Raw genomic sequence first — 26,334 nt, 5'->3', positions numbered from 1 at the left:
CGAGGTGCAGGGATGACCCCGCCCCTGCCTGGCTGGGCCTCCCATTCCTCACAGCTCAGCTTTTCTCCACAGAAATGGAACCCAAGTCATGTGCAAACACACCACTTCCCTGACCTTGGCTAGCTTCACTCATCTGTGCCCCTAGACCCTTCTCCAACAGGAGGGCAGGCACCTCGCCCGACCCCACCCAAGGTGCTTCCGAGAATCATGGGCAGCTGGACACATGCCCTGTGACAATTGGCCCAAATGGGCAGGACTTGAACGATAACGAACAATAATTTCTGTCCCCATCTTCAACTCAGGACCAACTGCAGAAAGACAAATATGCCCCCTAAACAACCACAGGGGGTGCCTGCTTGTTCTCATTTTGTGGTCTTCATTTATTTCCACTGTTGTAATCGGTCTTTTATGTTTTTCATCTTCTTTGTTATTAAAAAAGAAATTCTAAATATTCCTATAGAAAACTGATTAATCTTTATCAGGTTTACCTTTTCTGGTTTTCGTAGACTTGGTCCATACCAAATTAAAAATTTTTTTCCTACAAGCACTGTTAAATTTCATTTTTATGTGGAAATCTGATCCATTTAAGTTTATTTTGATGTAAGGAGTGGGGTGGTGATCTAGCTATGTGTGTATTTTCTAAATGGTCCCTAGTGGTGACAGTTTTGTTGACTGCGTATTCAAGTTTTCTCCACAGACGGAAACATGTCCTTCATCGTATGCTGAATTCCCCTGTCATTTGTGTCTCTTCCATTGTTTCTAGATTCTTCTGTTATTCTATTTATAATCACGCTCTTACTGCTCATGATCTTATAACAGGTTTTCATGTCTTGTAGAACTAGTTGCCTGTGTTTATTTTTCCTTTGTAGGGGGGAGGGGAGGGGGAGGCGAGCGGCCGGGCAGCGGGGAGGCGCAGGGCAGCCAGGTCAATCCCAGCTCACCCCCTATGCCAGCACCAGGCTGACCGTTGCCAGTGCCCTGAGTGCAGCTCCTGCCCTGAGGGGCCCTCCCTGGCCTGGCGTCCACCCTGTCAGTCCAACCTCCCCAGCGAAGAGTGCTGGGAGGGGCTCTGGTTCCTGCCTCCTAGGCAGTCGTCCTTCAGCCCCTGCCCTCTGGTGCCCTGGGCCTCTTCTATGGAGGGCGTGGGGAGCCACCCCTGCCCCTGGCGGGCTATCTGTGCCCGAGGCCCTGGCCCCTGGGTTTGTCCGCTTTGCGGGCCCTTGTGATCTGAGCTGGAACAGGGTGGGGTGGGGTGGAGGGCTTCATGTGTACTTTTTTTTTTTTCCTGAAATTAAGTCTCTGGCACTGGCAGCATCACAACTTCTGTCCTTAATGAAAAGTGGAATAGTAGTTGGCAGTGGGCTTTATTTCCAGAAGCCTTATTGAGATTTAATTCAGGGACCGTATAGTTCACCCATATAAGTGTACAATTCAGTGGGTTTTAGTGCATTCATAGAGTTGTGCGACCATCACCACCATCAACTCTAGAACATTTCCCTGACCCCACAGGGAGAGCCTATGCCCATTAAACGGCTGCTCCCCACTGGCCCAGGACCTGGTAACCAGTAATCTCCTTTCTGTCTCCATGCACTTGCCTCTCTGCACGTTGCGTACAGGGGGGTTCCTACACCACGTGGCCTTTGGGGCCTGGTCTCTCACCCAGCACCCTGTCTTCACGGTTCATCCTGTTCCTTGTCATACGGACAACTTTCTGACGTGTGGATAGACCCTGTTTGTTTATCCATTCATTGGTAGCAGGTTTGAAGCTTGGAAACCCTGCAACGGACCCCACTTCAATATAAGGTGACCTTCCTGCTCGGGGACCCCTCCCCAGCCCCAGCGGGCGCGAAGCCCCACGTAAGCCCTTCTGCCAGCCCGGCAAGCAGGGTCCCTTTGCTGCCACCCTGTGGCCGTTGCTGGGACCACACCTGCTGTGCTTGGGTCCAGGGCCTTGCCAGCTCTGGCCTGCCCACTGCCCACACCTCTCCTGCCAGTGCCCCCGTCCACGTCCTGAGTCCCTGCAAGCCTCCTGTGCACTCTTCCTAGTCTCCTCCAGGGAGCTGAGGCCGGCAGGAAGCGATGGAGGCCCTGGCAGCGGCGCCCCTGCCCTGCGGGGAGGGGGGGCGGGGCTCCCACTGACCCACTGCTATCTGGGCCTGCAGTGCCAGCTGCGCCCACGGACCGTGCAGGCCAGATGTGGCCACACAAACTCTGCCCCGGCAGCAAATGTGTGCTGTGAAGATCCCAGTTTAGCAGACCTGCGGGTCAAAGCGACTTGGCCCCTGACCTTTATTCATTCACAAGCATTGACTAGCCCCTTCCACCGCCAGGCCCTGCGCTCCAGGCTGGGGAAACAGACACCAACAGGCTGCCAGCAGGCCGGTACAACTCCTCTTGTCACGGGGTTTACAGTGTGTGCGGGAGAGCAGACCACAAATAAACACAGCAGAGAATTCGGATGGTGCTAAAGCCGCCAGAAAACGACCGGCAGGTGCAGGCTGGGGTTTGAGGAAGGCTGCTTGGAGGATGCAGAGGCTGAGAAGTAGCCCGGGGAGCAGGGGGCTCCGGTGAGGGGGCTGGAAGGGACCACCGGAGGGCGCTGGGGGGGAGGGTGCAAGGAAGAGGCCTGGGGTGGGGCGGGGGCTGCTGGGCGGACCGCCGGGGAGCTGGGCTGGGCACAGGGGTGGGCTGGGTGCGGGTTTTGCGCTCAGGGCCACGATGACTCAGCAGCATCTCAAGCAGGGACACGTCAGACGGATGCTTTACAAGCTTTGCTCCACCCACTTTGTGGAGAGGGGACTTGGGGGGTGAGGGTGAGTGGGGAGGCCAGGAGATGGCCGGGCATCGAAGACTCGCGACGGAGAGTCCCCAGACCACGGCTGGGGACACACCGGTGGCAGGTCCTCCACAGCTTGGCAGGCTGCCCTGCACCTCGGAGGCTCCGAGGGGTCCCCGGAGGGGTCTGCAGGTTGTTCATCCGGCCCCCGCATGGCACTTGGTCACTTCCACTTTCTAGGGATTGTCAGTAAAACCACATGACCAGCCGCCGACAGATTCTGTGCATGTCTCGTTTCTCTTGGGTAAACACCTAGGCGCGCGAGCGGCAGATTCTGTGCGTGTCTCGTTTCTCTTGGGTAAACACCTAGGCGTGCGAGCGTCCTCGAACCGTGTGGTAATGAATGTTTACCTTCATAAGAATCTGCGAAACCATTTCCCAGCGTGTTGCTCCCTCTCGTTTTCTCCATCCCAGTGGTGACAGCCTTGAGTTAGAAACAGAATCGCCATCCTGCTGGTGTGTAGCTGCGTCTCCTTACGACAAGCGCCCGCGAGCCTCTCTGCGTGGGCTTGCTTTGTGTCTGGGAATCTTTTCAAACCTTTTGTCTGTTTTAAAAAAAAATTTTATTTTTTAATTGAGTCTTGAGAGTTCCCTGCAGGTTCAGGTTTGAAGTCCTTTATCAGATAGATGTGTGTTTCGTAAATATTTTCGCGGGAAGGCTCTCACTGCATTCGTCCAATGACTCTGGGACCTGACTGAGAGGCGTGGCCTGAAACCCAGTGGAGGCTGCGAGCGGAGCCCTCGGCTCTGCCCCTCCCTCCCTGCTGGCCGCTGGGGTCTTTCTCTGACTCTGAACCCACTTCCACTCCAGAGCGCAGTGCTGGCTTTCCCTGGGCACCCCTGCCTCTGACCCGAGGCCTCGGGGTGGTGTGTCCCAGGTCACACGCTGTTCCTCAGAGTGTCTCTGGGGCCCTCTGAGTGGACATGAGAGGTCGCCTGCAGAGGCCTCGGCAGCTCAAGCCCCCTCCAGCCCGCGGAGCCACCGGGAGATGCTCTGGTCCACACACTTATGCAACCAGGGATAAGGTGGCCAGACACCCTAACCCACCCTAAGTGGCAGCCCAGACCCACCCTCCTCTCGGGCTGCTGGAGGCCCAGCTGGGGGTCTGGAGTGAGGGGTGCCCAGGCTTCTGACGTCACCTCTGTCATCCCAAGACGAGGTCCGGAGGCCTGGCCAATGGTGGCTCCACTCCCGTGCGAGGAGTGGGGACTCTGGGGGCTCGGAGGGGAGCTCACTGGTCGGGGCAACCCGACTGGCTGAGCCGCGGTCACGGAGGTGGCCGGGACACGAGCCAGGTGAGGGCCGGGCTCTCTGGAGCCTCCGGGAAACGACTCCTGGAGCAGGTGCGGACACTCGAGCGATTGTGCCAGACAGTGAGCAAAGAGGGCCTGGAGCTGCCGGAGCCGCTCATCGCCGAGCCCCGCATCCGGGCCGGGCTGCAAAGCTGGGCCGGTGGCGCGCGGGCGGACTGGGCGCCAGGGGCCAGAGGACTGGCCTGGGGATGGAGGCCACCCTGCTGAGCTGCGTCCTGGTGCTGCTCTGAGCGTCCTCGGCGCAGGCTGAGGTCCTGGGGCAGCCAGATTTTGATGCCAAAGAGGTATCGGAGGCCTCTGAGCTATGCCACGCGGGTGGGGGTCTGGGCTGAGCCCTCACCGGAAACAATAGCGACGATGTGATAACAGTACCTCCTGCCTTCCACCGAGCACTTGTTGGTGCCTTGGGCCGCACACCCTTCAGAGCCGCTCTCCACTTGATCCTGAAACAGCCATGTGTGTGGGTAATTACCGACCCACTTCACGGTTGGGAGAACTGAGGCTCACAGTGGCCATGAGGCCTGCCCCAGGTGAGTGGGAGAGCAGGGACCCAGACCCAAGAGGTGGACACTCCAGAGACCCCCGGCTGTGTGGCTTCGGAGAAACCTGTGGTCCTTGTGGCCCAGGGTCCCGGTGCCCGGAGGATCGGGCCTGAGGTCACTGAGCTGTCTTGCAGTTCTCAGGCCTCTGGTACGTGGTGCCCATGGTCTCTGACTGCAAGGTCTTCAGGGACAAGAAGGGCCACCTGCTGACGTCCACTAGCAACATCAAGGCCATGGCGGAGGGCAGCCTCTGCGTCCACATGCAGCTCCCCGGGTGAGCGCGGCGCTCCGGAGCGGTCGGGTGGGCGGGGCCGAGAGTGAGCCCGGCTGTGCACCCCCAGGGCTGAAGGCTGTAACCAGATGGGTGCCGCGTAGCTGAGGGAGGGCTGCCAGGGGCACATCCGAGTCCCGAGTAGGTGTCCTCCCTCCCTTCTCCGTGGGGTGACATGGGACCATCCTTCTACCCGGGACCCTCCCCCACGCCCCCCCATCTCCTGCCCCTCCCCTCCCTCAGCCCCTCCCCTGCCTCGGCCCCCCCTCCCCTCCCCACCTGGCTGCCTTTGCAGGCCCTGTCCCCATCTCTTCTCCTGCCCGCCCTCATCACACACTCCCAGGTCAAGGTGGGGGTGGTCGAACCCCACAGCACTTTGGTCGGGTAGGGGTCGACTGGAGGGGCCTCCGAGGGCTGGGCACTCAGGCCAAAGCTCATACCTCCCTCCGGCTGGGGACCCGCTCTCGCCTGCTTGGCCCGCTGCCTCACACCCTGAGCGGGGGCCGAGGTACTATTTTGCTTTCATTTCTGGGGGGCTTGGTAGAGCGAACCGGAGGGGCTCCCCAAGGAGAGAGGCTGGGGTGAGGGCTGGAGGCTGGCATTGGGAGCTGTAGGTAAGGATGCCTGAAGGGGGCGGGCCCAGGGGAACCTGGTCCCGGAGGACAGCCAGGCCACCCCAACCTCCCAGGTGCGGCTGTGTGAATCAGGAAAGGGCGCTCCTCTGGGCAGCTGCCATCCCCGCCGGTCCCTTGGCCAGGCAGGTACTTTCATGCAGTGCACAAGCGGCCCAGCCCTGGCTGGCGGCCCTGTTGTCAGCCTTCAAGAAAGTGCAGTGAAGCCAGGAGACCCTCATCTGCCCTTCTCTCTCACCTCTGTGAGCCACAGGGGTTCACAGGCACCCCTGCTCTGCCCCAGGCCAGACTCAGGAAGCGAGCCCCCAGGCTTGAAGGCCTTCCAGGACTTTTACCCGACGGTGGGGCTGCCGGAGGACACGGTGGTCACGCTGCCCAAGTCAGGTACCCGCCGAGCCCCGTCCTGTGGGAAACCCCGCCCACCAAGCCCAGCCCCGCCCCCTTTCCGGAGTCCTGGGAGGCACAGGCAGGAGGTGGCCTTCTCTTCTAAGGATGGGTTGGCAGCCCCTCCAGCCACTCTTCTTCACACCCCACCCTTCCCCTTAACACACATGAGGGAGATGTTTGGGACAGTCGAGGCCCGAGGGCCCCACGCTCTGTGGGGTGCTGTCCTGCGCAGGTCCCAGGAGCAAGTGGGCAGTCCCAGCCAACCCAGCCTCTCACAGACCCTCTGCCTTTCTACAGATGCATGCTCCTCGGGGGCAAGGAAGCACGCTGACAGCTCGGGAGACCCACCGTGGCCCTTCCTAGGTGGGGGCCAGGGTCACTCCCCCCTCCCGTCCTCCAGGGCCTGTGCATGTGGGCTGCCCCTTCTCGCCATGCCTCCTGCCCGCTCACCTTCTGAGGGCTGCAGGTGCAGATCCCCGCCAACATCCATTGTTCTGCCTGGACACTCACCTGTGTGCTCCAGGCCTCAGCTTACACATCACCTCTTCCAGGGAGCCTCTCCTGATTACCTAGGGCTGCCATAACAAACTACCACAAACTGGGTGGCTTAAAACAACAGAAATTTACTCTCTCACAGTCTAGAGGCCAGAGGTCCAGAATCAAGTTGTGGGCAGGGCTGGTCCCGTCTGGAGGCTGTAGGGGAGAATCCCGGCCTCTTCCACCTTCTAGTGGTGCTGGTGAGCCTTGGTGTTCCTCGACCTGTAGACCATCACTCCCATCTCTGCGTCCGTTGTTACCTGGCCAGATTTCCCTCTTCTTATAAGGACATCAGTCATTGGATGTAGGGCCCACCCTAAATCTAGGGTTATCTCATCTCAAGATCCTTAACTAATTACATCTGCAAAGACCTTATTTCCAAATAAGATCACTTTCAGAATTCCAAGTGGACTTGAATTTGGGGGGACACGGTCCAACCCAGTACATTCCGTGTCCCCGTAGGCCCTGGCTTACCCGTGGGACACTGGGTCCTGCCTTGGAATCCCCTGTCCTCGTTCGCTTCCTGAGGGTCCCATGAGGCAGTCTTCTGGGTTGCTGCCATCACAGGGCTGGGTCCACAGGAGCTCTTGGGACACGGATGCAGGTGGGCTCTTGGGGACACCTTCTCCCAAAGTGGACACAAGGAAACCTTTGGGCCCCTCACCCGTGTTCATCGTGAAGAATTTGGGAACCTATGTAAAACAATAAATAATGGACACGACGTGACAGTCACCGGCATTGGGAGGTGCCCCTGCAGCCTGCAGCCTCTCCTGGCAGGATTAGATGTCGCTCGGTGGGGGCTTCCTGAGTGGCCCGTGGGCAGTGTCCCTCCGGCCTTCACCGCATTCTGCTCTCCTGGCCGGGCTGGGTTTACCCAGTGCTGTGCTGGGGCCGCCGGGGCTGCCGCATCTTTCCATGGGTCTGAATGACACTGCCCAGGATCCCAGCCCTGTCTCCCGTCACATGAGTGCTTGTTTCAGCAATGCTACTGGGTGGGAGAAGGGTGATTAGGGATCGCGTCACAACCCCTCAGGAAGGTGCGAGCTGCGGAAAGTGTGAACCTGTCTTCCTGCTCTGTGCCCACCCTCCAGGATTATCTTAGGAAAAAGCAGCTTTCGGAGTAAAGTGCCCCATGTGGACCCCCTCTGAGGTGCTGAGTCTGTGGGGTTCAGCATGGTTTAGTGGCCATTCTGGGGCTTTCTTGCCACGCCAGCCCCTCACTGCTAACCAGGGAGTGAGCGAGGCCCTGGGGAGAGTGGCTGGGTCCCCAGAAGCCTGGGGCAGGGGCGGCCTCCAGCCTGGGCCCCCGGGGGGTTGGGGCAGCACTGCGGGTGTGTTTCCACATTTGCAGAAGTTTGGGCGGCAGGATCCACTTGCACTGGCCTTTCTGGTGATGAGGAAATTGGGGGGCCCTGCTGCGTGAGGGGGGCAGCTCGGGGTGTTCCAGGAGTGACCAGACCTCTCCTGTCTATGCAGGGTGAGCCGGAACAGCAGGCCATGTCACGCGGAGCCGTCTGGACCCAAGGCCCTCCTGGCCCCCGCACCTCCCCATCCGCGGTGCTCTGCCGGCAGCTCCTTGGGCCTCCCCCTGGCACTCAATAAACAGATTCTGCAGTTTTGAGGCCCCTCGCCTCTCTGGAGAGACCGTCGAGGAGGGCACAGCGGGCCAGGCCTTGACCCGGGCCCTGGGGCCACTGAGGCAGGGAGGCTCGGGGCTGAGGGCAGGAGGCGCCAGCCGAGGGTGGCACCTGTGGGGGCTGCCACCACAGGCAGTGTCCGGTGCCCCCCGCCCAGCCCCTGTGGGTTCAGGGCACCTGTGGGGAAACCGAGGTGCCCTGTGCCGCCCAGCCCTGTGGCTGGCTCTCCTCCAGGTGCACAGGTTCCCCTCCACAGGCCCGGAGGCAGAGCGGCTGCTGGCTCCCTGGCACCTGTAGAGGCTCACGGGGCCTGGTGCGACCCCACTGCGCCCCACTGCCACCTCCCGTGGGCCCTCCCCTCCCACTGGGCCTCTGTGCCTTTCAGGAACTGCTCCCTCTGCAGGCAACGACCTTTCCCACGCAAGCTTCGCATCGCCCGCCGTCGTTTCCCCCACCCGGGGGAGGAACCCCCCACCCAGCTCTGCGGTCCAGGCCCGTGGAGCGTATGTCCACTTGTCCCAAGAGCCATCGGAAAGAGCCTGAAAACCACCGTGTGTCCTGGGAGGAGGGCCCGGGAGTGCGTGCGGAGCTCTGAGCCCCTGGGGGTCTGGGCTTGGTGTATCCATCCCATTAGTGCCCCCGGGGGGGGAGATGCCGTCCTGGGTCACCCCCGTGCAGGTGGGGGGGGGCCTTGTCCTGCTCTCAGGCCCCCAGGCGGGCCCCGCTGCGGTGTCCACCATCATCCCCAGGCCAGGCAGCGGGTGGCGCCGTTCTAGTCCAGGCCAGCCCCCCTCGGCCCCTCCCCAGGGCTGTGGGTGTCACAGGGCCCGGATGCACGCCCCGTGAGCATTTGGAGGCCAAGTTCGCCGAGGACACCCTTGGGTGATTGCGCCACCCGCCAGATCTCCCTCCCGATATAAACCCGGGTGCGGGGGGCACAGGTGCGGGGAGCACAGACCCTCCATGGAGGCCGGGCTGCTGAGCGCCGTCCTGGGCATTATCCTGGTGCAGGTGGAAATGACCATGCAGGACCTGGACCTGCAGAAGGTGGCTTTCTTTCTGGGCCCCGGGAGGAGGTGGGGCGGGGAGGGGCCCGCGTGTGCAGCTACTCCAGGCCCCACCGCTGCCCCAGCTGATGCTGGGCAGCTGCGTCGGGGGCCCCAGGACTCACCCAGGCCAGCCCCACGAGGGCGGGTGGCGGAGTGTCTGAGCTCAGCCCTGCCTGGTCTCCCCTCTCCTAGCGAGTGGGTGTGAGGCAAGTGGCCAGGGCCGCGCAGGGGCGGCGCCCTCCCTCAGGGCCTCCTGTGGTCTCCAGGGCGTGGGGTCCCCGCTGTACCCTCTGACCCCGCACACTGTGGGAGCCAGAGGAGGTGTGGAGACCTGGGCTGCGGGCTCTGGTTTCCAGCCCGATGCTTCTTTGCCGGAGTTCCTTCTTCTGTGGCTCTGTGTCGGCTGTTGGGCCAGGAGCACATCAGCCGGCTCAAAAGTGACAGATGTCGGACACGGATGCGTTTCTCTTGCAAAAATGATCAGTTTTCAAAAGTTTCAGATGGAAGGTCTGGGCTCTGGGTGGCCGTTTCTGCGCAGGCGCTCGCTCCCCCAGCCTGGTTGGGCAGAGCCGGGCCTCTTCCGCGGGGGAGGGCTGCTGGCCACCACTCCCCAGCGGCTTTCACATTCGGCTGGCCCTCTCCAGCCCCCCTCTCTCAGGCTCTAACCACCTCTGCCCCTGGCGTCCCATCCCCAAGGACAGGCAGCAGCAAGGCTGGTTCTCCTTGGAGACAGATCCAGCCCTGTGGCAACTGCAGACAGGCCTGTGCGGGGAGGGGCTCGCCCTGTCGTCCCCAAAGGGACCCCTCAGAAGGCCGACGGCTGCTGCTTCAGAGCCTGCCAGCTCCCTGCCTGGGAGTTCCGGGGAGAGGCGTCTGCCTCCTGGGGCCCAGGGGTGGGGTCTCTGTCCGTCTGCCCGAGACGGGCTTGGCCCCGGCCCCTTTCTCTAGATTGCAGGGTTCTGGCGGGAAGTTGGGGTGGCCTCCAGCCCAAACCTGGCACTGCAGACCCCAAAGAGGCTGGAGGCCTTGTTCCTGACCTTGAGTGGGGAGGAGCTGACTGTGAAGGCTGTGTATAACAGGTAAGGGGCCTGGGCAGAGCCCGGCTGTACCGGCCGCAGCTGTGGATGTGGACTTTACCGTCACTTGGGTGGACCAGCCCTCCCTGTGTCTATCCTGACCCGCCCCTGAGACCAGACCCCCAGGCTCCTAGAGCTGCATCTTCTCCCAAATAAAAGCACAGGGTCTTAATGAAGCCGCATCAGTTTGCAAGGAAGGAAAATGGACTTAGGGGCGGGCGGCTCTCTGGAGGTCACAGAATCCTTGGGTGAGGCTGGCACGGCCCCATCCTGTGCCTCTGCCGTCCTTGCCCTGCCCCAGGCTCGCCTGGGGGTGGACACACTGCCAGAGCCCTTCCTGAAGAAACGCACCCCACCCCCACCCCCCGGCCCTGGGATGTGCCCAGCAGAAGGAATGCAGGCTGGCGTTTTCCTAATGAGTACTTTCCTGCCTCTCAGTTCAGGAAGCTGTGAGGCTGAACAAATAGTGAGCTCAGAAATAAATGTTTCGGGGAAATTTGTTTTCCTGGTAAGAGCCGTTCCCTTGCTGCTGCAGCTACAGCCCTCTGGCCCTGCGTACCAGCTCTGCTTGGCCTCGCTGTTCCCCGTCCTGCACGCGCCCCAGACGCCCGTTCTCCCACCAAGACACTGGTCATCCTGCCAGGGCCGCTCTAGTCCTCCCCTACCCCACCCTGGCATCCCCAGAGGGTCCCGGCTGGGTGGGGAGAGGATGGAGTCAGGCCCTGCTGACCCTGGCCTCTGGGGTCCACCCACCCCTAGGGTGCCCAGTCCGCCCATGCCTGTCTCTCCCACCTGCTTGCACAGGCCACAGGGAGATCCAGGTGATAGACACGGACTACGAACAGTACGCCATCCTGAGGGTGTCCCTCCACTGGCGGGACAAGGAATTCCACGTGCTCAAGTATTTCAGTAAGCTGCCCCTGGGGTGGGGTGGGGCCGCTGTGGTCCTCCTGGGGACCACCCAGCCCAGGCCCCTGTGCTCCCACAGTTCGGGGCCTTGAGGGCGAGTATGAACCAGGCTTCTGGAAGTTCCGGGAGTTGACCACAGACACGGGACTGTAGCTGGTGGCCCGGCACGGTGAGCCCCAGACCTTGGGGTGGGTGCTGGGCTAGGGACCCCCCCGGGTGGGGTCCGGGCGCCTGTCCCGCAGCCCCTCACACTGTCCCGTCCCACAGGGAGGTGTGCCAAGCTCCTGAAGGAGGCGAGCCTTTGCCTGAGTCCCGGCCTGAGGGGAGCCCCTGGGCCTCCGGGGTGGTGACACTAGGCTGCCAGGAGGGGACCCTGGAGGCTGGGAGGGGAGGGCAGGGCTGGGCGGGGAGGGGAGGAGGCTGGCCCTCGTCCCCCATTTCCATCCAGCAGGGTCCGGCCGGGGGCGGTGGGGTAGGCGCAGGCCCTGTGGGCTCCTTCTTGGGCTCCCCGGGTACCCCACTGTGCTAACACGTCAGCTGCACGACCCCCTCTGTCTCAACAGCCCCTGAGAGGTTGGGACAATTACCCCGCTTTGCAGGTAGAGAAACTGAGGCCCAGGCCTTCTGTGTCACAGGAGCTGATCCAGGGGAGCCCCCGCCCCCATCCGGGATGCTGGGAGCCCCGCCCACCCGGGCTCCCCTGGCCGCCCAGCCCTGGGGGGCCCGCCTGCACCTGCTCTGAATAAACTCTACTGCCAAGCCCGCTGCCCGAGTCTTTCCTGGGGCCGAGGGGTGACAGGTGGGGGTGGCGGGGTCAACAGAGGAGCTTCTGCCATGAGGAGGTGGGGTGAGTTGAGCTCCGTGAGGCCCTGCTCCATCTGCAGAGGCACAACCGCTCAGCTCTCCTTGGAGCCGGGACCCCAAGAGTCGTTTCCGCATTCCGTGTGCCTCTCTCCCACCCTGCCCCCTTGTATTCTCTCTCGGTCTCTCTGTCTCGGCCTCTCTGTGTCTATCTCTCTCTCTGTCTCTTCCCCACCCCTCTGACTTGGCTGCTGTCTGCTGTGTGCTGGGAAGCCCTCACCCGGCCGGTCTACCTGTGAGGACGGCTGTGGCACTTGGAGGTGGGGGGGGGTCAAGGGCAAAGGAGGCAGCTGGTATTACAAGGGCCGCGGCGTGTCTGCTGCGTGGACTCGGACAAGTGCCTTCCGCCCTCTGCTCAGGAAGCTCTTCACCCGTAAGATGGGGAGACGCTGTCCCCGCCTGGGGGCACGATGCTGTGGGTGAGAAGCGAGTACCAGCAGGCGGGGCTGCCTTTGGCCGCCGTCTGGTCGGCGGGATGCTGCTGGTTGGCCAATCGCTGAGCGTGGGGCTCCTTCAAAGGACTCAGTCGGCCAGCAGGGCTGGAGGCGTCAGGACGTCCCGGCCCGCTCCTCGCTGCCCGCAGCCCGGGGGGGCTGGGCTACACAGAGTCAGCGTCGCATGGGCACCCATGTCCCTGGTGCTGCCCCACTGAGCGGGCCCACGCCTACTCAGCTGGCAGGCCCCGGGGGGCACGCGCCCACGTCCTGAGCATGCCTGGGGCTCCCGGGTGGGCCGTGTACTGGGAGCTGCTGAGGCTCCTGCTGGAGCCTTCCGGGCAGCTGCCGGGTCCTGGTGCTGTGAGGGGCCCTGCCCGCCGAACTCCCTCAGCACACATTCCCAAAGTGCTTCCCAGAGCATCTCGTGCCCTTTCATGTCCCCATCCCCTCACCCTGGAGCCTGGGGGCCCTGGAGGCCCCTCTGGCCACGGGATGTGGTCTGAGCACCTGGGCAGCCTGGGGCCCAGCCTGCAGGCGAGCGGATCAGGCGAATGAACACAGGAGGGAACCTGGGCGACACCCGCGCCCCATGGGTGGGTCCCCCTCTGGTCTGGCCCCGCCGGCTGGTGGGCAGGCAGCCGCGTGAGCTGCCGGACTGCGTAATGAAGCCAGCCTGTGCCTTCCCCGATGCCCACAGGGAAGGGTATAAGCCTGGACTGGTGCCGAGGCCCGTGTCCTGCGGCTTTGGGGAGCTGGCCCCAGCCCCTGCCTGCCAGACACGAGGGGCAAGGTGATCGCAGCCCTGCTGGGGCTGTTCTTGGCGCTGGCGGACGGTGAGGAGGACTTGAGCCTAGAGGACTTCGACTTTGCCCAGGTGGCCGGGTCAGGGCGCCTGCCGTCGGGGACAGGCCCGTCCCGGCAAGTCTGGGAGACCCTGCAGGACCTGCTGCCCCTGGAGCCCCCTGCTAGCTCCGCAGCGTGCGGGGCCCTGGAATTTCCCAGACCACTGCCCTGCTCTGTGGTCGGGGGGGGTGGCCCTTGATCCCGGCTGCGGCTTCCCTGGGGCAGCCCCCCTCCAGCTCTCCATCCCCCCACTTTTCAGGTATCTGGTACGAGATTGCCTTCGCTCCAACCTGGAGCCCCAGGGCTCACCCCGGATGAAGAAGATGGGGGCCGTAATGGCGCAGCAGGAGGGGCCCCACCTGGCCCTGACCTCCGTGTCTGACCAGTGAGTGGCGCCTCTCTCCCCTGTGCCAACCCTGCTGGGATGAGGGTGGGTTTTGGGCCGAAGGACACTGGGGGTACAACCCTTTCCAGATGAGGGGTCCGCAGAGCAGAGCAGGAGTGCGGGGGGCCGTCATTCTCTAACACGGTGGAGGAGGTGACCCTCAGCCTCAGGGCCAGTGCGGGCTGGGGCTCGGCCTCTGGCCCCACCGCCCGGGACCCCTCCCTGCCGGGTGTCGGGGCCTCCCTGCGAGGCTGCCCCAGCCCAGGCACTGTGGATGAGCCCATGCTGTCTGCAGGCTCGCACGCCTACGGCCTGGCCACCGCCCCTAGAACGTGTATGGGCTGGGGAGGTGCCTCTGGCCCCTCCGAGGACCCCGAGTCGGATCCTCAGAGGTGGGCACACTTTCACTGCAGGAGAAGTTTGCTCCCAGAGGGCGGTGTCCTCCTGCCCGGCCGGGAGGCTGAGGGCTCCTGGGTGGTCTTGGGGCTGCCCCTGGTCCAGAGCAATGGCGTGGCGGGGCTGGAGGCTGCTGGGCTGACAGGCGTCTGCTCCTTGCGGCACGAGCTGCTGTGTGGAGGAGAAGAGCCAGGCTGTGAAGGGGTCGTCCCCGGGAAGTTCGAGCTTCCTACGGAGTCTGGTAAGAGCCGCCTGTGGGGGCCCTGCGCGCCGCTCAGCCTGGAGGCCAACGTGGTGCCCGGTAGGCTGGGGCCCTCTAGCCGTGCCTTCCCTGCGGACTGGACCAGGTGGGGACGCTGTGTCCCGCCACATGTGGCCCTTGCTCAGTCACACCGGGCACCGAGGGTCTTCCCATGGGAACCCGGCCTCAATGGGGTGCTACTGGTCACCCGGCCCAGAGCCCTCGGCATGAGGCTCAGTGCAAAACCCGTGCGGAAGCCCCCCAGCCACCGTCTCCAGCCCCCAGCCTCTGGCCTCAGCTGCCAGGACTTCCTCTCTGAAATCCTTGACAATGTCGCTCAGACGTCTTCCGGTCCTGGTCAGCCGGGTTCCCTGCCCACTGTGTGTGTGTCCTTTACAAGGCGGGGGTGGGCCCGGGGGCGTGGCCTGTGGGAGGTCCCCACACAGAGCCTGGGAGGCCTGTGTTTGGTTCATTTCCCAGGAGGCAAAGAGGTCACTGTGGTGGCCACGGACTACGAGACGTCCAGCATCATGAACACTGTCTTCCACAAAGGAGGGAAGGCCCACAGTGTCCTGAAACTTCACAGTGAGCCCACGGGGGAGTCTCTACTCTACCTCTGCACTGTCCCAGCCCAGAGAGGGGGCAGGAGAGGGCTAGGAGGTGGATGGGGTGGGCGGGACAGGCAGGGGAAGGGACAGGACAGGGAGGGGGACGGGGTAGGGCAGAAAGGGGCACAGGACAGAGCAGGGAGTGTGTCTGTGGCTCCAGTCTCCGCCTGTGCCCCCCAGCCAGCGGCAACCCTTCCTCGCAGGCCGGATGGTGGAACACGACGAAAGAGCCGTGGACAGGTTCCTCGTAAAGGCCGTGGAGCACGGGCTGTCAGCAGGGGATGTGGAGCTGCTCTCCAAGGAACGTGAGTGTCCGGCCCCCGGGGCAGGCCTCTCTCCTGGCACCCATCTCCCTGCGTCACCGTCTTCTCTTCTCCACAGTGACCTACGTGAACTTGCTGCGCTAGGTGGTGAGTTCCTGCCCCCATTCTGAGGCTGGGGCTCCGTCCACCAGGCCTTCCCATCACATCTGGAAGAGGAGTCTGAGGTCCGAGGGGCGGTGGGACTGTCTGGGGCAGACAGAGCAGAGGTCCAGACAGTGGGCCGAGCCGTGAGGGGCTGCCTGAGGGTCGAGGCCGTCAGCAGTCTGCTCTGGGCCAGCTCCTCCTCTGGTCACAGAGGCTGCGCTGAGACTGCAGTCCGGGCACCTGTCCTGCAGCCCCTCACGCTGTCCCGTCCTACCGGGAGGTAAGCCTTTTCCCCGGTCTGAGCCCCACCCGAGTCCTGGCCTGAGGGGAGCCCCGGCTCACTCTAGTTCCTGGGCCTCTGGGGTGGTGACACCAGGCTGCCAGAAGGGGACCCTGGAGGCTGGGAGGGGAGGGCAGGGCTGGGCGGGGGAGGGGCGGAGGCTGGCCCTCGTCCCCCATTTCCATCCAGCAGGGTCCTGTGGGGGGGGGTGGGGTAGGCGCAGGCCCTGTGGGCTCCTTCTTGGGCTCCCCGGGTCCCCCACTGTGCTAACACGTCAGCTGCACGACCCCCTCTGTCTCAACGGCCCCGAGAGGTTGGGACAATTACCCCGCTTTGCAGGTAGATAAACTGAGGCCCAGGCCACACAGCTAGGACACCCACTCCTGGCCGTGGCTCCAACCACTGCCCCCCAGGGTCCTCGGAGGCCGGGTTGCGCCCTGAGGCCCAGGCCTTCTGTGTCACAGGAGCTGATCCAGGGGAGCCCCCGCCCCCATCCGGGATGCTGGGAGCCCCGCCCACCCGGGCTCCTGCTCTGAATAAACTCTACTGCCAAACCCGCTGCCCCAAGTCTTTCCTGGGGCCGAGGGGTGACAGGTGGGGGTGGCGGGGTGTGTTTTCTGTGACTGCCCTAAAAAGGACAGCAAACCCAACTCTCAGGTGGCCTGGGTTTACTGTGACCACGTCTGGCCCACCCCTGGCTGGACCTCCCCCTGCAGGGGGCTGAGTCGGCCGCAGGCCAGGCTGCCCTGGGGGTGGTGCGGGGGTACGGGGACGGGGACGCCATCTGCCACACTCCTAGGGTCTTCTCTGGTCCCTGAGAGCCAGAGGCAGCCCCAGGCCGGGCTCCCTGAGCAGAGCTCCTCTCAAATGAAAGGTGACCACAGCCGGCGCCTGTCTACCTTCGCCCATGGCTCCCTACTGCCCCAAACTCAAATCCATGGGCACTGGGTCCAAGGCCCTCAACCACGGCTGCCCTCCGGTCCCCCCTGGCTCACACCTGCAGGTCAGCCCAGCCTCGTCAGTGCCTGGGGTCACCCTGCATTCTCTAACCCCAGGACCTGCACTGTGATGTGTGATTCCCCCTCTCCTTCCATCGGCTGGGGCAGGGTAGAGAATGTGGGCGGGTGTCAGCCCCCTACCCACGTGCAGAGCAGCGTGACCGGGCTTCCAAGCACGGCTAGGGGGCTGGGGTTCTGGTCCAGCCAGAGAGGAGAGACCCTGCTGACCCTCAGGCGTCCAGCCAGCTACCAGTAAGCCATGCAGGAGTAAAGACCAGCCCTGAGGGAGGACCCACCTGGGACTCGCCTTAGCAAATCCTGAACCGTCCCAACAGACCCACAGGGGAGATGCTTGGAGACCGAATTCTGACACAATCGAGGTGCTTGGGGAACATTTGGACTTTTCCCCAGATCTGTCAGGCCAGAGCTCGAGGGAGCATGGTCGTCTGCCTCAGGGGAATTCCCCATAGAAGATTCTAGGGTGTCTGCTTGGTTCCGTAACACAGAACCCTGCTGGGCGTGGTGCAGAAACAACAGTTCACTTTCTCAGGTTCCTGGAGGCTGGAAGCCTGAGATCAGGGTGCTGAGAGTGTTGGAGTCTGGTGAGACCCCCTTGTTGGCTTGTGGACGGTGGCCTTCCCGCTGCGTCCCCCGCTGGCCTCTTCTCTGCACACACACGGAGATAGATCTCTGGTGTCCTTCCCTCTTCTGAGGGCGCTAGCCCTACCGGGTCAGGGTCATACCCTTATGACCTCACTTAAACTTATCACCCCCTAAAAGGCCCTAATGCCAAATATGGCCACATCGGGCCCTGAGGGCTTTAGCACAGGAACTGGGTTGGGGGGGGACACAAATCAGAGGGTGATTATGGAGACCAGGGCTTCTACCTGCGTCAACAGTAACGTCGAGCACAGAAGTTACTACACATACAAAGAAACAGGAAAATACGACCTATGGTTAAAAAACAAGAAGTTAATAAAAAGTGATCCTGAGAAGGGCCAGAGCTGGATTTGGAAGGTGAAGGTCTAACTAAAGCAGCCTTTGCATTCTGAACTTGTACTCTGCTCCACTGTCCCGTCTACTCACGCGTGGGTACCATTCTGCCGTCCATTAGTCTAGTCCTTCCTCATAGCTTGTTTTATCTCTATCATCTATCTATCTATCTATCTATCATCTATCATCTATCTATCATCTATCTACTATCTATCTATAGATCTCTCTCTTTGTCTAATAGGGTAAATTTTGGCAAACTGAATTTTCCTGTAAAATTATCCATGTCATTGAGGACTTCCAAGTGATTTGCTTAGAGGTCAGCAAAGTACTTTCTGTTGATGGAGCATCTTTTTCTTCTGTCCCAAAGGTCATTTCCCACCCTTTTGTCACTTCTTAATTCATGTATTTATGGTCTCTCCATCTTTTCTTATTCATGTTAGTTAATTCTGTTATTTTTAAAAAGAATACTAATGATTTTGTTAATAATTCTGCAAATTAACAGAAAAATTCTGTTCATTTTTCCAAGGATGAGGACTTTGGTTCATTAATTATATCTGCTGTTCTCTATAGTCTATTATTTCCCGCTTTTATCATTATTATTTCCTTCCTCGTGACATCCTACGGTTTATTTTGTTCTTTGTCTAGCTCTTAGAGTTGGGAATTTAATGCATTTAGTTTCATTCTTTTATTTTTTTAATTTTATGTTGTTGTTGTTTGTTTTCTGCGGTACGTGGGCCTCTCACTGTTGTGGCCTCTCCCGTTGCGGAGCACAGGCTCCGGACGCGCAGGCTCAGCGGCCATGGCTCACAGGTCCAGCCGCTCCGTGGCATGTGGGATCCTCCCGGACCGGGGTATGAACCCGTGTCCCCTGCATCGGCAGGCAGACTCTCAACCACTGCGTCACCAGGGAAGCCCCTCATTCTTTTATTTTTAATGGTGTGTTTAAGGTTATGATGTTTCCTCTGACCCTGAATTACATGGTATTTTTATATTTATTTTAAATAAATTCTGTAATTTCAGTTTGTATTTTTCCTTTCATCCAATAGTATTTTTTAAAATAGAAAGTTAAAAAAAATCTAGTTTTATTGTATTTTGTTTTGTTTTGGGGGTTTTTTTGGCCGCGCTGCACGGCATGTGGGATCTTAGTTCCCCGATCAGGGATCGAACCCACATGCCCTGCATGGGAAGCACAGAGTCTTAACCCCGGGACTGCCCGGGAAGTCCCAGTTTTATTGTATTTTGGTCAGAGAACGTTTGTAATATTTCTACTTTGTGGCACTCATCAATGCTTTCTCTGTGACCAATCAATTTTGTGCATGTTTTGCTCTGTGTTATCAAGAGTACAGTTATAGGGCTTCCCTGGTGGCGCAGTGGTTGGGGGTCCGCCTGCCGATGCAGGGGACGCGGGTTCGTGCCCCGGTCCGGGAGGATCCCACATGCCGCGGAGCGGTGGGCCCGTGAGCCATGGCCACTGAGCCTGCGCGTCCGGAGCCTGTGCTCCGCAACGGGAGAGGCCATAATGGTGAGAGGCCCGCGTATCGCAAAAAAAAAAAAAAGAAAGTTAGAACTATGAGAAATAAATGTCTGTTGTTTACAAGCTGCCGGCCTATGGTTTTCTGTTATTTCAGCCCCAACGGGCTAAACAGCCTGCCTTTAATTCCCGCGTAGGAAGCATCGCCCATGGGTCTCTTCTGGCGTCTGTTTTTCCTGCTGCTTCTCACTCACATTGTCTTCGTCTCTCAAGTGTTTTTTTTAGGAAACTGAACTTGAAAAAATAACGAACGAGGTTAATGTCAAGGTCGGGATGATGTTTCTGTCTTTTATTGTCATTTTCTTCTGTCAGGCATCTGGGAGGACGGTGGTCAGGGACCACCCCCAACCAAGCTCAGGCTTGAGGCTCTCTGGGCCCTGAGGCAGGGCAAGGCTTAGCTGCAAGTCTGTGTGCAGCGGGCTTACTTTCATCCCCTTTCCCAAGCAGGGCTGGGGTGCTGGCTTGGCCGAGGTCCCTCCTGGGAAGGCCCGACAGGACAGATGGCTTCATCTGTCCTCACCTTCCAAACCCTGCCTGTTCTGTGTCCACAGCACCCCTGGAAGCCAACCAGCAGAGGGGTCTGGGAGCTGTGGCGTGCAGGGTCCCCCGCCCCGGCGAGGCATCTTCCCAGTTACTTCCGCCTGGGTTTCGGGGGCTCAGACAGATCCTGCCGAGCCCCCTGCCCTTCACTCCCAGGCAGGGTCTCCGATGACCCAGGGCGGGCAGCCCAGGCCCAGGGAGAGCTCCCATGCGGCCTTGGGGGCCTGGCCAGGGTCATGGTGAGCAGGGGTAGGAGGCAGCAGGGTGAGGCTGCCAGAGAGTGGGCAGGTCCAGACGGGCGAGCGGAGGGCGGAAGGAACAGGGTGTTCCGCTGGGTGTTGCCGTGATGGGGCAGGAGCCCGCAGCCCGCAGCCCGAAGAGCAGGAGGGTTGCTGGGCCGGGAGGAGGTGGGAGCTTTCCAAAGAGCTGCGCGGGGACTTTTCATACTTTTAAGGATGAAAACAAAAGCTATGCACAGCTGCAGCTTCTGGAGGGGCGGCTTGATCTTGACGCTCTCCTCAGACATGACCTTGGCCTGGGTTCAAGGGCAGGGTCCCTGGCCCGCCCAGACTGAGCCAGAGACTGTTGGCTCCCCGGAGAGGAGGGGAGGGGAGGGGAGGGGAGGGGAGGGGATGGTGCGGCTGAGGGCTGGATGCTCCTTCTGGAACCTTCCAAGTGAGAGAAGCGGGGATGGCACGAATGTGTCTACGTAGGAGGGGCTTCGCACACGCTCCCCAGGGCCCAGGGCCCCCTCTCCGGCACGTCCGGAGGATTAATTCCCCCGCCTCCCCCCCACCGCCTCCCCCCCCGCCTCCCCCCCGCCTCCCCCCCCGCCCCCCCCGCCCCCCGCCTCCCCCCCCGCCCCCCCCCCGCCCCCCGCCTCCCCCCCCGCCTCCCCCCCCACCGCCTCTCCCCCCCACCGCCCCGGCACTTTCGCCACCTCGCGAGGAGAGGCCAGGATGGTGCCCGGCGGTTAGCGGCCGCCCACAGCAGTGCATTCCGAGCCTTTAAAGAGGCTTCCAGGGGCTGGAGAGCTCGCTCACCCCCGCACAGGTGTGCTGGTGTGCGGACCTCTGCGAGGATGAGGGCTGTGCTGCTGGCCGCCCTTCTGGCTTTGGTCTTGGTGCCCAGGGCCTGGGCCGTGTGGCTGGGGAGGCTGGACCCTCGGCAGGTGACAGCCCTCTTGTGCCAGCACATGCCTTGGGGCCGCACGGCCAGCCCAGACCACGGGGGCTGTGGGTGGATGGGCTGGCCTGCGTCAGGGCCCCCAGATCAAGAGGATGGGCCGGGGCTGGAGGGACAGGCCCCCTCACCCGTTCCTCCTCCATCAGCTCCTGGGGTCCTGGTACATTCTCGCCGTGGCCTCGGGCGAGAAGGACTTTGTGGTGGACAAGGCCACGAAGAACATCGAGGGGGTCATGCTGACCCTCACGCCAGAGAACACTCTGAAGGTGCTGTCCTCCCGGAGCCGGTGCGTGGGGCTGGGGTCTGGACAGCGGGCCCCGCCCTCCCCTCCCCCCCCCCCCCCTTCTGCGCTGGGCTCTGCTCTGAGAGCCACCCTCTGCCTGGCGTCTGGGGCTGCATCCCTGGACTCCTGGCTGGGGCGCCCCTGGGTGGGACTCACACCTTCTCCACCAGGGCCGGGCACAGCTTCTGACCTGCCCGCCTGATGTTCCAGGCCCTTGGGTAGCTTGGCGGGGTCTCTGGTCGGCAGGAGAGGCCTCTTCTTGCTTAAGGCCCTCCTGAGCTGCTACTTAAGGTGGGTCTGTGCATCTGTGGCTGGGAGCCCCTGGTTCTCTCGGAAAATGCATCCCCCAGAAGACGTGGTCACTGAGGTCATTTATCAGACAGGACTTGGGGTGTCAGGCTGAGCCTTGGCCGATTTTGGCCAGTGGAGCAGACCCCACGCAAACCTTGGGGCAAGGGATGCTGGAGGGAGGGGTCGCGCTTCTGGGGGACCTTGCTGCCTGGGACACCTGGGGGGAGCCAGGCAGGGGGCGGGGGGCATGGCGTGCTGGGGGAGGTGTCGTTCTAGCGTCCCCATCTTTCACGTGGGGAAGGCCAGGCAGTCACCTGCTGGTGGTGCACCACGGGCATTTCCACCCTGAATCTGGAGCCATTGCGCGGCCTGAACAGCCACGCAGACCCCGGCCTGAGAGGGGAACTTTCTCCCCTGCTCCCCGCGGCGCGCTCACTGCCTTCAGGAGATGGCGGGGCTGCCGTCCACCTGGGCCAGCCAGGCCGAGGATGCGGTCTGTGCTGGGGCGGGGGCCCCTCTGAGTTGGGTGAACACGGGGTCACATGCAGCGTGGGTGGCAGCCCCAAAGCCACATGGCTCGGTGAGTCCTGATGAGGCTGGTGGGAAAACAATCTGCATATGGAAACCTGGCCTCTGGAGAGCCCTGGGCTGTGGAACAGCCGTGGACGGGGAGAGGACCACAGCAATCGCAGGGGAGGGGGGTCTCCGACGCTCTTGCTGGAACCTGCTTGCGGTTGGGGCTGGTGAGTGGCCTTGCTCTGAGTCCCGTCAAGGTGCCTCTGTCTGAGGACCTCGGCCAGCCCGTCTGCAGGACTCACACTCAGACCAGGGCTTACAGGACAGGCAAGCAGCCGTTTCATTTTGTTATGTAATGTGAACTTCATTTGCCGGATTTTGAATAGGAAACACATTTGCGTGTTTCAAAAAATCAGAGTGCCCTGGGAATTCCCTGGCGGTCCAGGGGTTGGCACTCAGCGCTTTCACTGCCGAGGGCATGGGTTCGCTCCCTGGTTGGGGAACTAAGATTTTGTAAGCCACGTGGCACAGCCAAAAGAAAAATCAGAATCCCCAGGGGTGGAAAGCAGGGGTCTTTCCCCCCCCACCTCAGCCAGTGGCCCCCTCCCCACAGGTGGCCCACGGTTTTGATCTGCTGCAGCTCCTCAGGGACGTTCAGGCACACGCAAGCACACGCGCGTCATTTAAACACGAGGGCCAAATACCGTTCCGTGTCAGTCCCTGGGGTCTCTGCCCTCTTTTTTTAAAAATAAATTTATTTATTTTATTTTTGGCTGTGTTGGGTCTTCGTTGCCGTGCACGGGCTTCTCATTGTGGTGGCTTCTCTAGTTGCAGAGCATAGGCTCCAGGCGCACAGGCTTCAGTACTTGCGGTTCGCAGGCTCCGTAGTTGTGGCTCACGGGCTTAGTTGCTCCGCGGCATGTGGGATCTTCCCGGATCAGGGCTCAAACCCGTGTCCTCTGCATTGGCAGGCGGATTCTTAACCACTGCGCCACCAGGGAATCTGCCCTCTTTTGAAACATTTAAAATTTTATTCTCTTTGTCTTTATAGGCGACAAACTTGCCCACGTTAGTTTTTGCTTCTTTCTCTGATCACGAGGGAGTGAGACGTCTCGGTACCTGTTCCTTCTGTGTTTCCTTCCCAGCCCAGCGTCTGTTCATATCTTTTGCATACTTTTCCCTCGGGCGGGTTATTATTGACTTGCAAGAACCCTTAAGTGTTAGGGCTTTTTAGCCACTGTCTGCGATAACGTTAGATGCGAATATATTTCCCATTTTGTCGTTTTTCTTATACCACCGAGGAGCTGTCAATAGGAAGGGCTCTTTTAGTTTCTGTGCAGGTGTAAACACCTGGCTTCTCTCAGGGCTTCTGGGTTTTGTGTTCAGAAGCCTTTCTGTCTCCCTGGAGCTAAGAGGGCCTCTGACCTCTGACCGGCTCAGGGCTGAGCCTGGGGATGCACGAGCTGGGACCGTCGCTTAAGGGGCCAGTCGCCCAGCCCCACTCACCCAGTGGTTCCTCTTCCTCCACTGACTGAGATGCTACCTTGTCTCGCGCGAACCTCCTCTGCTTTTTGCTTTATTTTCGGGCTTTCTATTCTGTTCCCTTGATTTGTCTATTTCTGTGCCAAGTCCCATTGTTTTCCCTCTTGGGGCCCCACAATACGCCTTGTCAGTTTACTGGCTTGTTTTTGCTGGTTACACTTCCTTTTAGGCTGTTCCTTGCTATTCCTGTGTCTTGCACGGAATTGGGCCGGGAGCTGGTCTTGCTGCACTTACAGAAGTGGGTCTGCTCATTTTGCGGACTGGAGGCTTAAGGAATTTGGCCCCTTTTGGTGTTGAGTCTCTTTATTCAAAACTGCAGACCTGGGGCTTCCCTGGTGGCACAGTGGTAAGGATCCGCCTGCCGATGCAGGGGACACGGGTTCGAGTCCTGGTCCAGGAAGAGCCCATGTGCCGCGGAGCAACTAAGCCCGTGGGCCACAACTACTGAGCCTGCGCTCTAGAGCCTGCGAGCCACAACTACCGAGCCCGCGAGCCACAACTACTGAAGCCCGCACGCCTAGAGCCCGTGCTCGGCAACAAGAGAAGCCACTGCAGTGAGAAGCCTGCGCGCCACAACAAAGAGTAGCCCCCACTTGACGCAACTAGAGAAAGCCCGTGCGCAGCAACGAAGACCCAGCGCAGCCAAAAATTAAAAAAAAAATTAATTAATTAATTAACAACAACGACAACAAAACACAACTGCAGACGCCCTGTTCGTCTCACGCTCCTTTGCTGCCCTGAGCAGCAAGAAAAAACTAAGTTTTCTCCGTGTGGTTCTGGCAGAGCGGGTCTCTGGGGAGGTGACGGAGCAGATTCGCATTCTGCAGGTGCCGAGCTGGCCCATTTCCCTGACGGGTTCGCTTTGGTCAAGAGCAGGGTTTCTAGCTAACTTGGGCCACCGAGGGGGAGGCGGAATCCCCTCTGCAGCCACGCTGGCCCCTGGCCGGGTCTGGGTGGCCAAACCTGTCTTCTCTCGTCCTGCATACGGACCCTGGGTGATGACAGACCCTTTTCCTTTCCAGGCGGGAGAGTTGCCACCTGCATGCTGTGGAACTGACGAAACAAAATTCCAGATGGGTGTTCAGGAATCCCTGTAAGGATGGCGGCCACGGTGGTCCGGATTCCGGGCAGGCTCCCTTTCCCTGACCGTGATCGGGGCCGGGTCCTGCCCCTGGCAGCCCTGGGCCCCCTGCGCCTGCAGGCAGGGTCAGCGCGCAGGAGGGGAAGGGGAGGGGGCGACTCCACCCCAGGCTTCAGTGGCGTTCTCGCCCGGGAAGTGAAAGGTCCTCATTTTGTCAGAGGTTTGGCGCCAGTCCTGAGGACAGAGGACTCGACTGTGTCAGGCAGGCTCAGCTGGGACCCCAGGCCTCCCGCTGTACTGTGTGGGGGCGGGGTGGCTGGCACTCTTACCCTGTGGGGACAGGATCGCGGGAGGGCGCCCCAGGATGAGCTGGGACTCACCTGCTGTCCATCAGCCACCGCAAGCCTCTGTGTGCCGGAGCCGGGTGGGGGTCAGGGACCAGGGGGACAGAGCTGGGAGGCTCTCGGCCAGCTGGGGGGCCCCCCACGAGGTCTGACCCCACCCCGGCGGCACCTGTCTCCTAGCCCTGGGTGTGCTGGAGTACCGGGTGCTGGCCACCAACTTCAGGGACTATGCCATAGTGCTCACGCAGCTGGAGCTCCAGGACGAGGCCTTCAGCACCGTGGAGCTGTACAGTGAGTGCGGCCGCGGGCGCGGAGGCCTCCCTGCCGTGCTGGGCCTCCGTCCTCCCGGGGTCCCAGCCTTGAAAGAGCCCAGCGGGCTGGCGGCCGCTCCGCTCCATCACTCATCCCTGCATGAAATCCCCACCGGGGCCCCAAGCCTTCCTTCCCTGTCGCCCCCTCCCCGCACTTGTCCTCTGTGGGAGACGTGACCCTGCCTGGAGGGAGGGACGGGGTGGGAGCTGCATGTGGTAAAGGGCCTTGGGGTCAGAAGAGCGCAGGGTCCCAGGTGTCTGTCTGGTTCCTGCTGCGGACCCCCTGCTCGCCCCCGTCCCCCAGCCCGGCTCTCAGGGGGCACCTCCCCTGCAGGCCGGACGGAGCTGGCCAGCCAGAAGGCCATGGGCCTCTTCACCAAGTGGAGCAAGGGCCTGGGCTTCTCGTCCCAGCAGCAGGCCACGCTGCAGAAGGACCGTGAGTGTCACCGAGCCTGACGCCACCGTGTGCTGAGGGGCACGGACCGTGGGGCCATTTGCTGGCTTCGGCTGCGCTCGGGGACCCTCCAGGCCTCAGGGCTGGCAGGGCTCGGGGGTCTTCAAGGAGTCACCTAGTCCCCGCCCAAAGTCAGACCTGTGGGGACGGGGGGGGGGGTGTGGGGGGCGGGGGGGGCTGTGTGCAGGGGCCGGCAGGGCCCCAGGTGCTCTGCGGTCACGGTCTGTCTCAGGCACCTGGCTGGGCAGGGAGACCCGCCCCGTCCTCACTGCCGTCGCGCTTTCCTCCCCCAGTCACCTGTGCACGCAAGGTCTTCCAGGTAAGCGGCCTTCCCGAGCGTCCCTGAGCTCCTGTGTGGTGGGTGGAGTCTGGGGGCCCTGGGGCCCCTCCATCCCAGTGGCTGTACCGCCGCCATGCAGGGCTGGGGGCTTGGGGGAGCTGATGCCTCTCCGGGCGAGCCCAGGGTCCCCCAATGTTCCTCATGGTTTTCAGTGAATGCTGCAGCCCCCAGGGGACCGGAGGAGGCTGGCCAGACGCTACCCTCCCTGCTCAGCCTCCCAGGAGCTGGGCTTTGGGCCGGCTGCTCCCAGGGGCTCTCGACGCAGATTCCAATAAAG

The 26,334-nt window shown here is 61.5% G+C and overlaps 4 protein-coding genes across 4 annotated transcripts; all 4 read left to right on the top strand.

Annotated features, from left to right (window-relative positions):
• The first annotated feature begins 4,338 nt into the window (after window positions 1–4,338).
• On the top strand, window positions 4,339–8,453 carry LCN15 (lipocalin 15). The gene is given in 5 exon segments (XM_012538709.1): window positions 4,339–4,434; window positions 4,827–4,966; window positions 5,034–5,104; window positions 5,884–5,979; window positions 8,329–8,453. Coding segments are annotated over 5 exon segments (528 nt in total).
• Window positions 8,454–9,164: 711 nt separating this feature from the next.
• LCN8 (lipocalin 8) lies at window positions 9,165–11,343 on the top strand. Its single transcript, XM_012538765.2, has 5 exons — window positions 9,165–9,203; window positions 10,154–10,284; window positions 10,720–10,787; window positions 11,083–11,190; window positions 11,270–11,343. Exons 1-5 carry the CDS (start codon window positions 9,174–9,176, stop codon window positions 11,341–11,343), a joined length of 411 nt encoding a protein of 136 aa, XP_012394219.2. The 5' UTR covers window positions 9,165–9,173.
• A 1,118-nt stretch (window positions 11,344–12,461) lies between these two features.
• LOC125964912 (uncharacterized) lies at window positions 12,462–16,466 on the top strand. The gene is given in 10 exon segments (XM_049711876.1): window positions 12,462–12,517; window positions 12,635–12,843; window positions 13,265–13,496; window positions 13,591–13,716; window positions 14,281–14,315; window positions 14,318–14,353; window positions 14,834–14,938; window positions 15,165–15,266; window positions 15,620–15,648; window positions 16,365–16,466. Coding segments are annotated over 10 exon segments (1,032 nt in total).
• An 89-nt stretch (window positions 16,467–16,555) lies between these two features.
• Window positions 16,556–26,334, top strand: LCN6 (lipocalin 6). Its single transcript, XM_049711875.1, has 7 exons — window positions 16,556–16,651; window positions 21,042–21,181; window positions 24,550–24,620; window positions 25,133–25,243; window positions 25,598–25,699; window positions 26,011–26,036; window positions 26,210–26,334. The coding sequence occupies exons 1-7, from the start codon at window positions 16,556–16,558 to the stop codon at window positions 26,210–26,212; spliced, it is 549 nt and encodes a 182-aa protein (XP_049567832.1). The 3' UTR covers window positions 26,213–26,334.

Source organism: Orcinus orca, chromosome 6, assembly GCF_937001465.1.
Source record: "Orcinus orca chromosome 6, mOrcOrc1.1, whole genome shotgun sequence".
In the NCBI taxonomy this organism is placed as follows: Eukaryota; Metazoa; Chordata; class Mammalia; order Artiodactyla; family Delphinidae; genus Orcinus; species Orcinus orca.
This window is presented reverse-complemented; position numbering and strand designations above follow the sequence as displayed.